This window comes from Pelodiscus sinensis, chromosome 3 (genome assembly GCF_049634645.1).
Source record: "Pelodiscus sinensis isolate JC-2024 chromosome 3, ASM4963464v1, whole genome shotgun sequence".
Lineage (NCBI taxonomy): Eukaryota > Metazoa > Chordata > Testudines > Trionychidae > Pelodiscus > Pelodiscus sinensis.
Window position 1 is genome coordinate 138,038,339 of NC_134713.1, and position 14,435 is coordinate 138,052,773.

The 14,435-nt window shown below is 42.5% G+C and overlaps 1 protein-coding gene across 1 annotated transcript in view; it reads left to right on the forward strand.

Annotated features, from left to right (window-relative positions):
* The window catches only part of BIRC6 (baculoviral IAP repeat containing 6), a 343,022-nt gene that overhangs the window by 156,187 nt on the left and 172,400 nt on the right, over positions 1-14,435 (forward strand). The window contains exons 45-49 of the mRNA XM_075924970.1: positions 2,140-2,267; positions 7,980-8,542; positions 9,429-9,604; positions 12,345-12,441; positions 12,610-12,804. Of these exons, the coding sequence (XP_075781085.1) occupies positions 2,140-2,267; positions 7,980-8,542; positions 9,429-9,604; positions 12,345-12,441; positions 12,610-12,804 (1,159 nt within the window). The remainder of the gene's footprint in view (positions 1-2,139; positions 2,268-7,979; positions 8,543-9,428; positions 9,605-12,344; positions 12,442-12,609; positions 12,805-14,435) is intronic.

Sequence of the window (14,435 nt, forward strand, 5' to 3'; positions counted from 1 at the left end):
GGTGTTAGGTTAGTATCCTCCAGATAAGTTACATACCATGGTAAGGAGTTGTGCCATTTTATCATTTAGTTCCTTCAGAATTCTTAATTGAATACAATCTGGTCTTAGGGACTTATTACTGTTTACTTTATCAATTTCTTCCAAAATTTCCTCTAACACCTAACTCTGGGACAGGACAGTTGTTTAGATTTGTCACCTAAAAAGAATCTCAGGTTTGGGACTCTCCTTCACATCCTCTGCAGTTAAAATCATTGCAAAGAATTCATTTAAGTTCTCTTGAATGGCCTTGTTTGTCTTGAGTGATCTTTTAGCAACTTGATTATACCCAGTAACTGGTTTGGCAGGTGGCTTCTGATATCCTTAGCCACATTTTTTCTTTTAGTTTGTGTGTCTGCGTGTGCTACTTGCTCTTCATATTCTTTTTTGGCTTTCTCAATTATACTTTCACACTTGATTGGCCAGAGTTTGCTTTCTTCTTCAGTTATTATAAGGCAAGTAACCTTTCCTTAGTTGCTGCTAGTTTTTTCTTGAAGAGCACAGCTTATGGATAATTTATTTCTTTGTCCAACTATTCTGGAGCATTATGGTAGAATCAAGCATGACACAGTATACCAATGACCTGATATTCTGCGTGAGGGATTTCCAAGTGGTAATTTTGTTTTCAAATACTATAAAATTCAGTTCAACCAATTAATTGAAACCAAATTGTTTAGGAGAGTTGTTAATTAACCATTTTAAGATTATATGTTTAAACATGCATCAAGTTACAAAATATGAAAATGGGATTCTCATATTGTTAACCAGCTATGTTGCATGTTTATTTGCTTGCTGCTACTTCCAATGCACATATTTCTATGTGAAAAGCAGTTCAGATTAATGGGTTTTGTGTTGGATAAGCTACGTTACTCATAGACTTGAAGGTCAGAAGGGACCATTATGATCATCTAGTCTGATCCCCTGCACAATGCAGGCCACAGAATCTCACCCACCCTCTCCTGGAATAATCTTCTCACCTATATCTCAGATATTGAAGTCCTCAAATGATGGTTTGAAGACCCCAAGATGCAGAGAATCCTCCAACAAGTGATCCGTGCCCCATGCTACAGAGGAAGGCGAAAAACCTCCAGGGCTTTAGCCAATCTACCCTGGAGGAAAATTCCTTCCCAACCCCAAATATGGCAATGAGCTGAATCCTGAGCATGTGGGCAAAACTCACCAGCCAGACACCCAGGAAAAAGTTCTCTATAGTAACTCTTACCATTCCACCATTGGCCTATTTACCACTGATAGTGAAAGTTCACTTAGTTGCCAAGATCATGTTATCCCATCAAACCATCCCCTTCATAAACCCATCTAGCTTAATCTTGAAGCAAGATAGGTCTTTTGCCCCTACTACTTCCCTTGGAAGGCTGTTCCAGAACTTCACTCCTCTAATGGTAAGAAAACTTTGTCAAATTTCAAGTCTAAAGTTCCTAATAGCCAGTTTATATCCATTTGTTCTTGTGTCCACATTGATATTGAGTTTAAATAATTCCTCTCCCTCCCTGGTATTTATCCCTCTAATATATTTAAAGAGAGCAATCGTGTCTCCCCTCAGCCTTCTTTTGGTTAAGGTAAACAAGCCAAGCTCCTTGAGTCTCCTTTCATAAGACAGATTTTCCATTCCTCGGATCATCCTCGCGGCCCTTCTTTGTACATGTTCCAGTTTGAATTCATCCTTTTTAAACATGGGAGACCAGAACTACGCACACTATTCCAAATGAGGTCTCACCAATGCCTTGTATAACGGCACTAACACTTCCTTATCTCTACTGGAAATACTTTGCCTAGTGTATCCCAAGACCGTATTAGCCTTTAATTACTCATTAAAAATCAGAAATTTTCTATCAAAGGTAACAGTTTTCAGGGGAATAATTTATTTGATTTCTGCCAGGAGCTGAATTTTGGTGGTGTTAATGGGCATTGGTTGGGGTAGAATGTGAATAAGAAAGCGTAAGACTTGTATCCACCCAATGAATGGATTATTCAAGAACGGGAGTTGAGTTTCCATAATCCCTTTCTCGCTTCACATTTTACAGTAAATGTATTTTAAACTAAAGCTTCCTTGTAGCATAAACAACTTTTGAAATCTCATTTCAGGTTGGGCCAACAGCTACACAAGCTATGCAAGAATTTCTTACTCGGTTACAAGTGCACCTTTCTTCAACTTGTCCTCAGATGTTCAGTGAATTTTTGTTAAAGTTGATACATATACTTTCAACAGAGAGGTAAGGATTGAATTTTGTCTTTAATACCCAAGTTAATCTTTTTATTTCCACAAATAGCTCTAGGCTCTGTCTGTACTACAAGTATTTTTGTAACTAGAATGTGACTAGGGATGTAATAGTGTAGTTGATTAACCAGTAAGCAAAAGCTTATCGGCTAATGCTCCTTCAGGCTTTCTTGCAAGATAGGGGTGCACAGACAACTCAGGTTTTAACCATAAAATTTGCAATCCATACACTTGTTAGTTATAGAGCTTCAAGCCTCAGACTAATCTCACTCAGTGTAGAAGTGAAATTGAATGTCCTGCAGTTCACTCTCTCCGATGACATGTAAAACTAAGGACGTGGCTTCACATTTAGGGTACACCTACACAGCCCCTGGGTTGTGATTTGCAGCTTGTGCAGATGTACCCATACTAGCTTTAATCTAAGTAGCTGATGACAGAAATATAACACTGTGGTGGCACAGGCTAAACAAGCAAGTGTGCACCCACACGGTTGAGGTAGGCTTGTGACGCCTGCACTACCACTTCTTAATTTCTGTTCGTAGCAAGCTACTGCAGGTTTATCTATATAAGCTGCAAATCATAAGTGGCTGCAGTGCAGATATTCCAGTGATCTTTAAGCATACAGGCAGTCCCCGGGTTACGTACAAGATAGGGACTGTAGGTTTGTTCTTAAGTTGAATTTGTATGTAAGTTGGAACTGGTACATACTGTACCCCAGGTGTCCCCGATTCAGCCGCTGCTGAAACTGACCAGCGGCTTACTACAGGAAGCCTGAGGCAGAGCTGCTTTGCCCTGGGCTTCCTGGAATCAGCCGCTGATCAGTTTCAGCAGCAGCTGACTTGGGGACACCTGGGCTAGAGCAGCTGGGGTGCTGCCAGGTTGGTCCCCGCAGCGCCGAGGTGTGGCGCTGCGGGGACCAACCCAGCAGCGCCCCACCTGCTCTGTCCCAGGCGTCCAGATTCATCTGCTGTTGACCAGCGGCTGAATCGGACACGCCTGGGGCAGAGCAGCTGGAGTGCTGCTGGGTTGGTCTGGTAGCGCCGACCCTTGGCGCGGCGAGACCAACCTGGCAGCACTCCAGCTGCTCTTGGGGAGGCCTGGGGCAGAGCAGCTGGGGTGCTACTGGGTTGGTCCCGCAGCGCCGCACCTCAGCGCTGCGGGGACCAACCCAGCAACCCCCGAGCTGCTCTACCCCAGGCGTCCTGATTCAGCTGCTGCTGAAACTGACCAGCGGTGAGAAAAGCCTGGTCTGCTGGGGCGGGGAGGGGGGGAGGGCGCACTAGCTCCCGCCCTTCCCCCCCCCCCCCCCCCCCCCCCCAGCAGACCAGGCTTTTCTTGCCGCGGAGGACGCGGGTGGCGGGACCGCGGCGTGTCTCGGCGGTCCCACCGCCCGCGTCCTCCGCGGCTTTGCTCCGCGTCTCCCTGGTCTTCTGGGGGGGGGGGGGCCCTCAGCAGACCAGGGAGATGTGGAGCGTCTTTTCTCACTGCGGAGGACGCGGGTGGCGGGACTGCCCAGATGCGCCGCAGTCCCACCGCCTGTGTCCTCCGCGGCTTTGCTCTGCGTCTCCCTGGTCTTCTGCTCCCCCCCCCCCCCCCCTCCCCCAGACCAGGGAGATGCGGAGCGGCTTTTCTTGCCGCGGAGGATGCGGGCGGTGGGACCGCCGCAGCGCGTCTCGGTGGTCTGCTTGGGGGTGGGGGGGGCGCAGCTAGTGCGGGGTTCCCTCACCCCATTCTTAAGTAGGGATCCAACATAAGTCGGATCCACGTAACCCGGGGACTGCCTGTATGTCCTTTCGCATTACCTCTGTGGCTTTATCCTTCCTTTGCTAACCTGTAGCCACAGCTTCTGTTGTTCTTTGGATGGAGTTACTTTCTTCTAACTCCTGAGTGATTTTTTTTTTTTTTCTGCTAGTATTGACTAAGCATCTCAGGCTTTCTGTAAGTTCATTGGAAACTTTGCCTTGTTTAAAGCTTCGCATGGGGGATTCTTTCCTAGTGGCAGGTTTACTTCTAATTTTTTTTTGTACTGCACTCTCCCTTTAATAGAAGAAAGATTTTTTTTTTTTTGGTGTTTTTAGTGGCTGCCTTCCATAGTACTCACATCTTAGTTTCTGTGTCAGGGGGTTTCCCATCTTCCAGAACCATTGAGATCTCATAGACCTGTATTATTCTTGGTATCTGACAATGCCTGAAGCTGTAGCCCCTGAACAAAGAACATAGTCTTGCATATTCTGCCTCCTTTCTACCTTATGCTGTCAAGTTCAGTTTTAGCTCTGATTTCTCTGCAGCCGCTAAGACCTGTTACGGTTTCAGTGGGAGTATGATATTGCGGAGAGATCATAAATGAGCCACTTAGCTATTCAGAACCACTGGCTTCTCTAAGCTCAGTTGCTGGCCACTGTGAGGGTAGGTTTCCTACAGTCAGAATCTGATACATAGTTTGGGAGAGCACCTGAACTTCTGTTTCAGTAATGGGATACTTTTGCTGACCCTAAAATTCCCTTTTAGTATTTTCCAGGCAAGTCTAGGGAATTGGAGAAATACGTGCTTTTATTTGTGAAGTATCATAGGACAAGAACCATTGGGCTTAAATTGCAGTAAGGGAGCTTAAGGTTGGAGATGAGGAAAAACTTCCTAACAGTCAGGGTGGTTGAACACTGGAATAAGTTACCCAGGGAGGTTATGAAATCTCCATCACTGGGGATATTTAAGAGCAGGTTGGATAGATGTCTATGAGGGGGATTATCTAGAACAGGGCTAATCAACTATGGAAGTCCCAGGGACCACAGTGATACTTACAGCACATGCTGAGGGCTGCACCTTAAGGGTGGTTGCATATATATGCAAACATACAAATAGCTTCTTTCACGCTGCCAGGCATAAATACAAAGCAGTTTCGACAATGCCCCAGCACTCCCGGCACCTCCTCCCTGCGGGCTAGAAATGCCTACACTCTGTACCCATCTGTTCCAGTCAGCCAGTCTACTTACATCTTTCAGTTCTCACCCCGCTTGGGAGACGCCTCGCCGTTGTGAAGCATGGAGGCCGTGTTCAAAGAATCCCAGTGGAGGCCATGTTCAAAGGATCCCACCCGTGGGCCACGTTTTGAGCCCCGCATAAACCCAAACCGCCCTGTGGGCTGCAAACAAATAGATCATGGGCCACATGTTGAGTAGCCCTGATCTAGAGAATTCTTGGTCCTGCTGTGAGGGCAGGGGACTGGACTTGATGACCTAAGATTCCTTCTAGTTCTAGTGTTCTATGATAACTTCATATGGTCCCTAAAGTCATAGCAACTTTCCTGTCTAAAAACGAAAAATCTTAGTCCCATGGTTTGTCATTTCCCTTGAGAAATGCCAGTATAAGCCTTTGTATTTTCACTGTGGTTTGGAGGCTTAGTGCGAAATCTGCTAACTCATGATGAGACCATGAGGTAGGTAAATATTGCACAGATAAGGAGGTGGTGCTGGGAGCTGTCAAGTGGCGTGACTGCAAGATTTTTCTTTGAGAAGTGTACCTATGGGTGCAGGATTGGTGCATGCCTGTGCATTTGTGACTAGAGAAGGTAGATAGCAATATGTTTGGATCTGCACTTTTATAGAGCAATTCCTCATTTCAGGTGAAAGCACATAAAGTGTGGAACTCACCACCACTCTAATTCGTTCTCAGCTGCCTCCTTATTTATTTCATTTTAGTTTTTATTTCAGCTCATTATTTTTGTTCATTGTAGCACAGCTTGTATATGGGGATTCCTCCCTCTGAACTTGATGCCTTGCTCTTTGTGACCTATGATAATTCCCTGAGTTACACTTAAGAGTCTAGGATTCAAGTCTTGCCAGATTTGCCCCAAACTCTTTCCCCGTAATGCTAGTCATTTTAGCCATCTTCAGTCTCTGAGAGAAACTCCTGCTCTGTCAAACAGTGTTGTCTGCATAGGGTTTGAAGACAGGTCCTGCAAAGGAAGAGAGGCTCGGCTGAAGCTCCTCTTAACGGAACGCTCCTTAGTTCTGACGGGGTCCGTTTTTGTCTGCTCTAGGTCAGTCTCAGGCCATACCAGTGATTTCAGGTGCAGTTCTACACATGAAGCCCTGTAAAAGAAGAGATTTCCCTCTTTTTCCTGCAAGTATTTCTGGAAAGAGTCACCACATAGAGCTGACTTATGGGATTCCTCATGCCGCACGTTAAATCCAGCTGAGAGCTCCAACTGGTTCCAGTGGTGAAGCCTCAGTACTGCCTAAGAAGTCTCTTTTCCTCGGTAACACCCGCTACTTCTAGGCATAATGACAAATCTAAAAGCAGGAAATTAAGGGCTCTAATATTGTGTTAAGCAAATATCTTAGAGGGTCAGTTGATCACGAGAGCTTCCCTGAAGTCTGCTTTTGACACCACCAGTGTGACTTCATAGTCCTTAGCTACCGTAGTTGTTATATAACATGCATTCAGGTTCCAATCTTCTGGCCTCCTTAGGGAGATGCAGAACACTGTGGAAAATCTCCCCTTTGAAGGGTTCAAGCTCTTCAGTTTTAACACATCTCTCCCTTCACTCCTTTAAAGATGGGTGGGCAACATTTCAGTCTCTGGGAATGTGTGCCTGCTACAAACAGAAGTTTCCATAGGTCTCAAACAGTACAATGCTCCTGACCATATCAGTTCTACCCACAACAGGAAAAGCACCAAAACGGGTTCATATATTTAATATTATTTTCAGTACACTTCAGATATGATTATTGTTCATCAAAGCTCTAGACTGATTGTGTAGGAAGCATTCGTTTTACTTCTCATTTTCTTCTCCTTAGAACTGAAACTTCATTCTGATTTCTTCTAAATTGCACCATTAAGACTATACACTGAAACACTAATTAATTTGCTTCCTATAATGTTGAAAATTACAGAAAATTGCTAGTTTTGAAATTTAACTTTTATTTTTTACTAAATTGGACTCTTAAATGATTCAGGGCACACTAGCAAAAGTTCAAAAGTAGTAGCACAAAACATAAATTTTTGAGGCGTCCCGTAAGAATACTGCCTAATTAGTATCTGTTTTGCATGTAGCTTATTGACAAGCAAAGGCCTACCTACTCAGATCTATTTGTGGCAATCATCACTGGAATTACTCAATACTACTTTTCTGTGATGTTGATGTGTAATTATCCAGCTAGACCATTAAGGATTAAAACCCTACAAAATGAGTGAAGAATCCCTTTTTTTACCAAAACAAGTGGAAATTAAGTTAACCCAATGGGGGTAAAATATTGGAGGGCTTTCCCACACAAAAACTTTCTGCAAGCGTACAAAATTCTCCACTCAATTTTATCCAAACTTTTGATGCCAGCATTTAAAAAATAAAGCTAACTACATTGACAAAGAAATAGTTCCCCTTTCTTTCAGTAAGAAATGTTTACCTTCCTGATGATACCAGCTCAGTGGTAGAAGAGAGACTTCTTAGTAACAGCATGTAGTGAGTGCCCTGTATAATTAATTATAAAAATTGCTGTGACATATATGTGCCTATCCCCTCTGTCAGAGGAACAGAAGACTAATTTCTTGTATGCTTTCAACATAAATGTTTTGAAAATTGCTGGGATATCATAGTCTATTGTTTAATAAAATACAGTAAGTCCTTAGAAGAGGTGAAATACCTTTTTAAAGATATGTAAACTGTTGTCACTTGTCACTTACATATGTTCTGTTTGATTCTCTCTTTTAGGGGTGCTTTCCAAACAGGCCAGGGACCTCTGGATGCACAAGTGAAGCTCTTGGAATTTACGCTGGAACAGAATTTTGAAGTAGTATCAGTTAGCACCATTTCTGCAGTAATCGAGTCTGTCACTTTTTTGGTGCACCATTACATTACATGCTCAGACAAAGTGATGTCTCGCAGTGGGTCAGACAGCTCTGTGGGTGCTCGAGCATGTTTTGGAGGGCTCTTTGCCAATATTATCCGCCCGGGTGATGCCAAAGCTGTTTGTGGAGAAATGACAAGGGATCAACTCATGTTTGATTTGTTAAAACTGGTTAATATCTTAGTGCAGCTGCCACTTTCGAGTAACCGAGAATATAGTGCTCGAGTTCCAGTGGCTAGCAGTACTACAGACAGTGTTTCTGACGAAGAGAAAGTTTCAGGAGGCAAAGATGGCAATGGAAACAGCTCTAATACTCAAGGATCAAATGCGTATGTGGCAGACTTGGTGTTAGCCAATCAACAAATTATGAGCCAGATTTTGTCTGCTCTGGGCCAGTGTAACAGCAGTGCTATGGCAATGATAATCGGTATGTATTTCCAAGTTAAATAGTATTCATTTAAATAAAGCAGGAAACATCTCTTTCACAATGTGAAGACTTACTTCATTTTCTCCTCTTATGAGAAAAAATGTAGGTGTAGAGGTGAAAGCAGGGAAGGAGCAGTACAAAATACACACATAATTGTGGAGATGGTAATCTAACAATTCGGAAGTTGCTTAAAATAAATGTTAATAGACCAGATAAACTTGAAATATGAAAATTGAAATAGGATTATTTTTTTACTTCATCACTGCTTCCAAAAGGTAGAGGACGGTATGGTGGGTTTGGCTTTGCACAGAGCATAGGAATCATCCCACCTGTCTGTCTTCATTTTTGGCTAGTGTCAGTGAAAGTTATCAGTATGTTGCAGCTGACTACCAGGTGTATGTAGAGGTCAAAGCTGCCATTTTAGCCAGGGGAATTAATTTAGAACTCCCGTAAAACATGCATTGTACCAGACATACCGTGAACTATGAATAGTGTATAGTATACATATATATTGATACTGCCCTCAGAAAAGATACATATATACTTTTTCATTAGTTTTGGCTAGAAAGATCTAGCTGTGGTTCTTGCACTTCCTGTTCTGTTATTTTGGTTAGTAAACTTCCCTTGTAGTGTCTCACCTCACATCAAAGTAAGTTCTCTTAGCCAGGAATCATTCCCTTCTATAAAGCACTTGATACGTCTGGGCTCTGTAGTAATAATTTACACTTCATTGCCAACTTCATTTTTAATTAACATGGCAATTCATATTTTGCAGCACCAATAGAAATACTAATTGAATGGAGATTTTAAATAGCATTAAGTTCTGTTACTGTCTGCAAAGACTCAGCCTCTTTTCATTAAACTGTGTTTGATCTGCTTTTACTAGGTGCAAGTGGTTTGCATCTCACGAAACATGAAAACTTTCATGGTGGATTAGATGCAATATCCGTTGGAGATGGATTGTTCACTATTTTGACAACACTTAGTAAAAAAGCAAGTACAGTGCATGTGATGCTTCAACCAATTCTTACCTACATGGCCTGTGGGTACATGGGAAGACAAGTAAGTTTGCTTAAATCTATTCACTTACAGTGTGAAATATTGTTTTAATGGGAATGTGATGTCACTCTTCTTTAAATATCTTTTGATTATCTCTATTTAACAAAAAACTTGGATTTCAAAGCCCTTCTAATAAATATGGAAGTCCTCACAAAGAAGTTTGCTCTTTATCTAAGTTACTAATATAAATGCAATTTTAAATGTTTAGTCTGATGAAAATTACAAAGTGGTTTCAGTGCTTGAAGTACAAATTAAATTAGATGCATTTTAAACGAGCTATACAATTGTAGTGATATAATTATTGGCTTAGATTTCCTTTTTTCCTTCATGGCTCTGCCTCCATAGACTCCGCTTGACCATGTTTCATGTCCTGGTAAGGCTATATACACATGCTAATGGCAGTTAATGGTGGTTAGGTAGGGAGTTAAGCTGTATTTACCAAAGGATTAGCATGTGTCTATTCTGTTACTGCTGGATTTATTCATGTTCAAGTTGAAAGTGGATGGAATCCATATGCAAGCTTCTGGCTTTCAAATGCTGGCTGGCACTGAGACTTTTCACGGCACCCTCATCTCAGTTTACTTCCTGTGCTCTGTAGGACCCCTCTAGTCTTTATTTTTATTTCCCTTGTACTTCACTTACTACTTTTCTGCCTGCAGTACCCGAGTTCCTGTGGTATTCCAGACTGGTGATTGCCGGCCTAGTAGTTCTCCACAGCAGAGTGGTCAGATAGTTCATGTGGATATTGGAGATTTGCCCAAGTGGGCCTCCACTTTATCAAAGTGTAAGCAGGAGTCCTCTCCTTCAGGAGCACTGTGGTAGTAATATATCTTAGTTAAACTGCTGTCCGACAAGGCTGCCTGGCTCTTGATGAGTGTGGTCCTACTACCATCTTGATGGTCTCAGGCTATATTTGGGCTCCATTCTTCTGAGTCTAGCTTGTCCATTTGTGACCAGATCCGAGAGAAGTGTTATGTAACATATTCGTTTCGAGTGAAACATGGGGGTGGGCCAGCCCCAGCTTCTTGGGGTCTGTATCCTGCCCATGTTTAATTGACTCAAACCTACTCGGCTACTATGGTGTCAGGCTTTCCCCTTCAGATTTCTGGTCATAATGTCCAGATCTTCTTTGCCTTGTTTTCTGGCTTTATTTATGTAACTGAATAATGTTCTGGCCTTCAGGCAATAGTCTATCACTGGGCTGAGGTGCTCATGCACATCCGCTTGCAAAGCTTCCCCTCTTTAATAATATTCATTTGAATTCCCCTTTGCCCTGTTGGAAATAGAATCCCTACCACACAAGCTAAAGAATTACACAATACACAAGAAGAAGATATGAAAAATATGCTTGGATACATAAGCAGTGTCCCAACTTGATGAAACAATTATTTGTATACAGGAGGTGTTACACCATAATATAATATATGTATCTGAATATAACAGATAAAATGTTAAAATAGGATTATGACACTTCTAATATGTTTTTAGAGATGTCCAGCCACTTTAAAGGCTGCATTTTTCTGGGTTTGCCATGCCTTTGCCTTATTTAGTTGCCACTAAGTGTGACAACATCAACGCCATATAAATTATTTAGGAAGGACTTTAGTTCTCTCAGGTTTTTGCATATTTCTGTTGGCAATACTCATTCCATATTGTAATTGTGTTTAATTCAGGATCCCTTCAGTGTAATCATGTTGCTTGAGGAGATTCTAATTATGTTCTGCAAGGAAGCTGATGTTGGCAAACTTTTCAGCAGCCTAGTCAGGGAAATGAAATAGCTTTATTCCATCTTTCCTTTCCCTAATAGGTTACAGGATTCCCATTTCATCCCTTTAGTTCCTCCAGCATTGAGAATGCCTTAGTGACTACCAGCCAGCATTCAAGGCAGAAATCATCCATTTATATTCCTGTACTTACAAATTATCAGTAAATTGCTGCTAATCTTGATGATTGCCAGCTATCTTGAAAGATGTCCGAAATGGTTTACTTTCAATCTAAACTGGTACTACTGTGACAAAAAAAAGTTATTTGAGGTTGTCTGTTTTGGATATTCTTTATTTTTACCCCCATTCTTAACTGAGTAGTTTTCCTTGTTTCTAGGCAGAGAAGATTTTCCTTGAGGGTATGTCTACACTACAGAGGGGTTTTTTTTGGAAAAAAGTCCACACTGCAGTTGTGTTCTTTTGAAAGAAAATGGAAAGAGCAGAGGGTTTTTTCTGTAATTGGTAATCCTCTTTCTATGAGGAAGAAGCCTTTTTCCGAAAGAGCTCTTTCAGAAAAAGGCATGTGTGGATGGGGTAAAGGGAGTTTTTGGAAGAAGAGGAAAGAGGAAAAAGCACAGGTTACCTAGTGGCCACTCCATCCATAGGAATCACAGCTTAAATGCAAGATAGCATCCATTCGGAGTGGACACTATTTTTCAAAAAAGATCACTTTTTCTATGTGCTTTGGCAGTGTGGATGCAATCTTCCAGCAATCTAGATGTATCCTGAAATGGAGAGCCAGGGTAAATGCACTAATGCTATTTCATGGTAGAAAAATGAACCAAGCACTAGGTATTGCATTAGGTGTTGGGAAGTTCTATCCAATCTTAAACTTACCTTCCCCACCCTCAAATGAGGATAAGTCGATTATAAAAAAGAAATAACTGGGTAATAGCTTCCCATTGTCTTTAAATAATTTTGTGTGAAATGTAACTATCAACTATACAATCATGACTAAATTGGTCATATATTTCTTTTAGGGTTCTCTTGCCACTTGCCAGTTGTCCGAGCCACTGTTGTGGTTCATTCTGAGGGTGTTGGACACTAGTGAGGCGCTAAAAGCATTTCACGAGATGGGTAAGAAAGTGGGTTTTTCTGTCATTAAAATGTTTTTAATAGAACAATGTGTAAGCAAACTTAGGTAGGTCAAATATGCTTTTACTTTCTTAGTGTTAGTCTAGATTTGATTCCTTTAGTTCCGTGCTTACCTTTAATGTATGTTTGACTTGCTCCACTTTACTTTAGGAGGTGTTCAGCTTATTTGCAACAATATGGTAACCAGTACAAGAGCCATTGTCAACACAGCAAGAAGCATGGTTTCAACTATTATGAAATTTCTTGATTCTGGTCCTAGCAAGGCAACAGATAGCAGTTTGAAAGCAAGAGTACTAGCTTCTGAGCCTGATAATGCGGAAGGAATCCACAATTTTGCGCCATTAGGTTAGTAATACTACTTTTTTTGCCTTTAGGAGACAAAAAGTTGCACTAAGACACATTTTTAAAAATGTCAATGCGGTAGGATAGTCAGTAAAGATGGTACCAACAAGATTGGAGACTGAAAAAGTCCATTTTGATTAAAGTGAACACATTGGGCTGGGGATTGCAGATATTGTGGGAAAGTGGCAAGAGGTTCCTCCAAATCTGAGTGAAGGGATCAGAAGAAACCATTACAAAATGTCTATAAAATTGCCAATAATAAAATCAGTGCGTAGTGGATAGAATGAGGACCAGTAATGCTTCTTCTGCTTTCATGTTTTCAGTAATTAACATTAGAATAGGCTTGAACAGTTGTTTTTAAATTCATGCTACAGAATGCTTGCAAGTAACTGAGACTAACCACATAAATATAATACATATGCTACAGATCACCTCCAGATTGCCGGTTATTCCTGTCGACTACATTCATTCCCCCTCACCTGTTGCCTCTGTCAAAGGCAGCAAGAGCGAGGGGTGGTGGAAGATGGTGCATGTGTGGAGCCAGGTTTTAAGCCATCTTACTCTCCCCTCCCTCTCTCTTCCTCTCCCCCTACTCCACCTCGGCTTTTATGCCTCTGATAGAGAGGCAGCAGCACAGAGGGTGAAGGGGATAGGCAGGAGTCCATATGTGCAGGGAACCAGCTTTGCAAACCCTCCTCCCACCGCTTTCTGCCTCCTACAGAAGCGGGAGGGGGGATTGCTCCCTATGAAAGAGAAGCAACAGCACAGGGTGGCGGGAGGCTCCCTGGGAGTGGTGCTGGGAGCACACTAGGGATGTAAAAACTAGATTAATTAACTGATTATAGTGGACGGAATTTCCATCCACTATTCGATTAGTCGATAAGGGGCTTCTGCTTTGAAATGTAGCAAGAGCCTGCCCTGCTGTTACTACATTTCAAAGGCAGAAGTGCAGCACAGCTTTCCACTTTTGAAATATACAAAGATTGAAATGCCACATGGAGCCTGGGGCCAGCGGGGAACTGTCTGAGTCCCCCGCTGGCCCCATGCTCTGCTTCCACTTGGAAATGTGCAAGAACCTCAGCGGGGACCCTTGGACATTTCAAAGGTGGAATGCCGCTCCTGCCGTCTCTCATGGAGCTGGACTTAGCGGGAACCAGCTTTTAAGCTGGCTTCCCCCAGTACCCTCTCCTCTCTCTCCCTCCGCCCAACCTCTTTCTGATAGAGACAGCAAGGGAGGGGAAAGAGACTAGTTGACTAGTGTGTTGGCTATCCAATAAGCTTTTGCTTATCAGATAGTCAATTAGTCACTTACCTCACTAGAACACACTGGCTCCTGGCCTGCCCCTGGGGAATTAGTGAATAGTTGCGTAATTGCTAAAATTTGATGCGGTTACACAACTATTGAATTGTATGCTATCTAACATCCCTAATACATGGTAGTGTTTGGCACTCAGATAACTCTTCCTGTTCTTGTATTTCTGCCTGGTTTAACAATACAGTAATGATTACAGTAAAACTGCGATGGTCCGGCATCTGACGGTCCGGCACTCCTGATGGTCCGGCACCATCAGGAACCCGGAAGTGCTCCGTGCAACCGGACCATTGGAGCTGCTCTGCCCCCAGCTTCCCCGAAT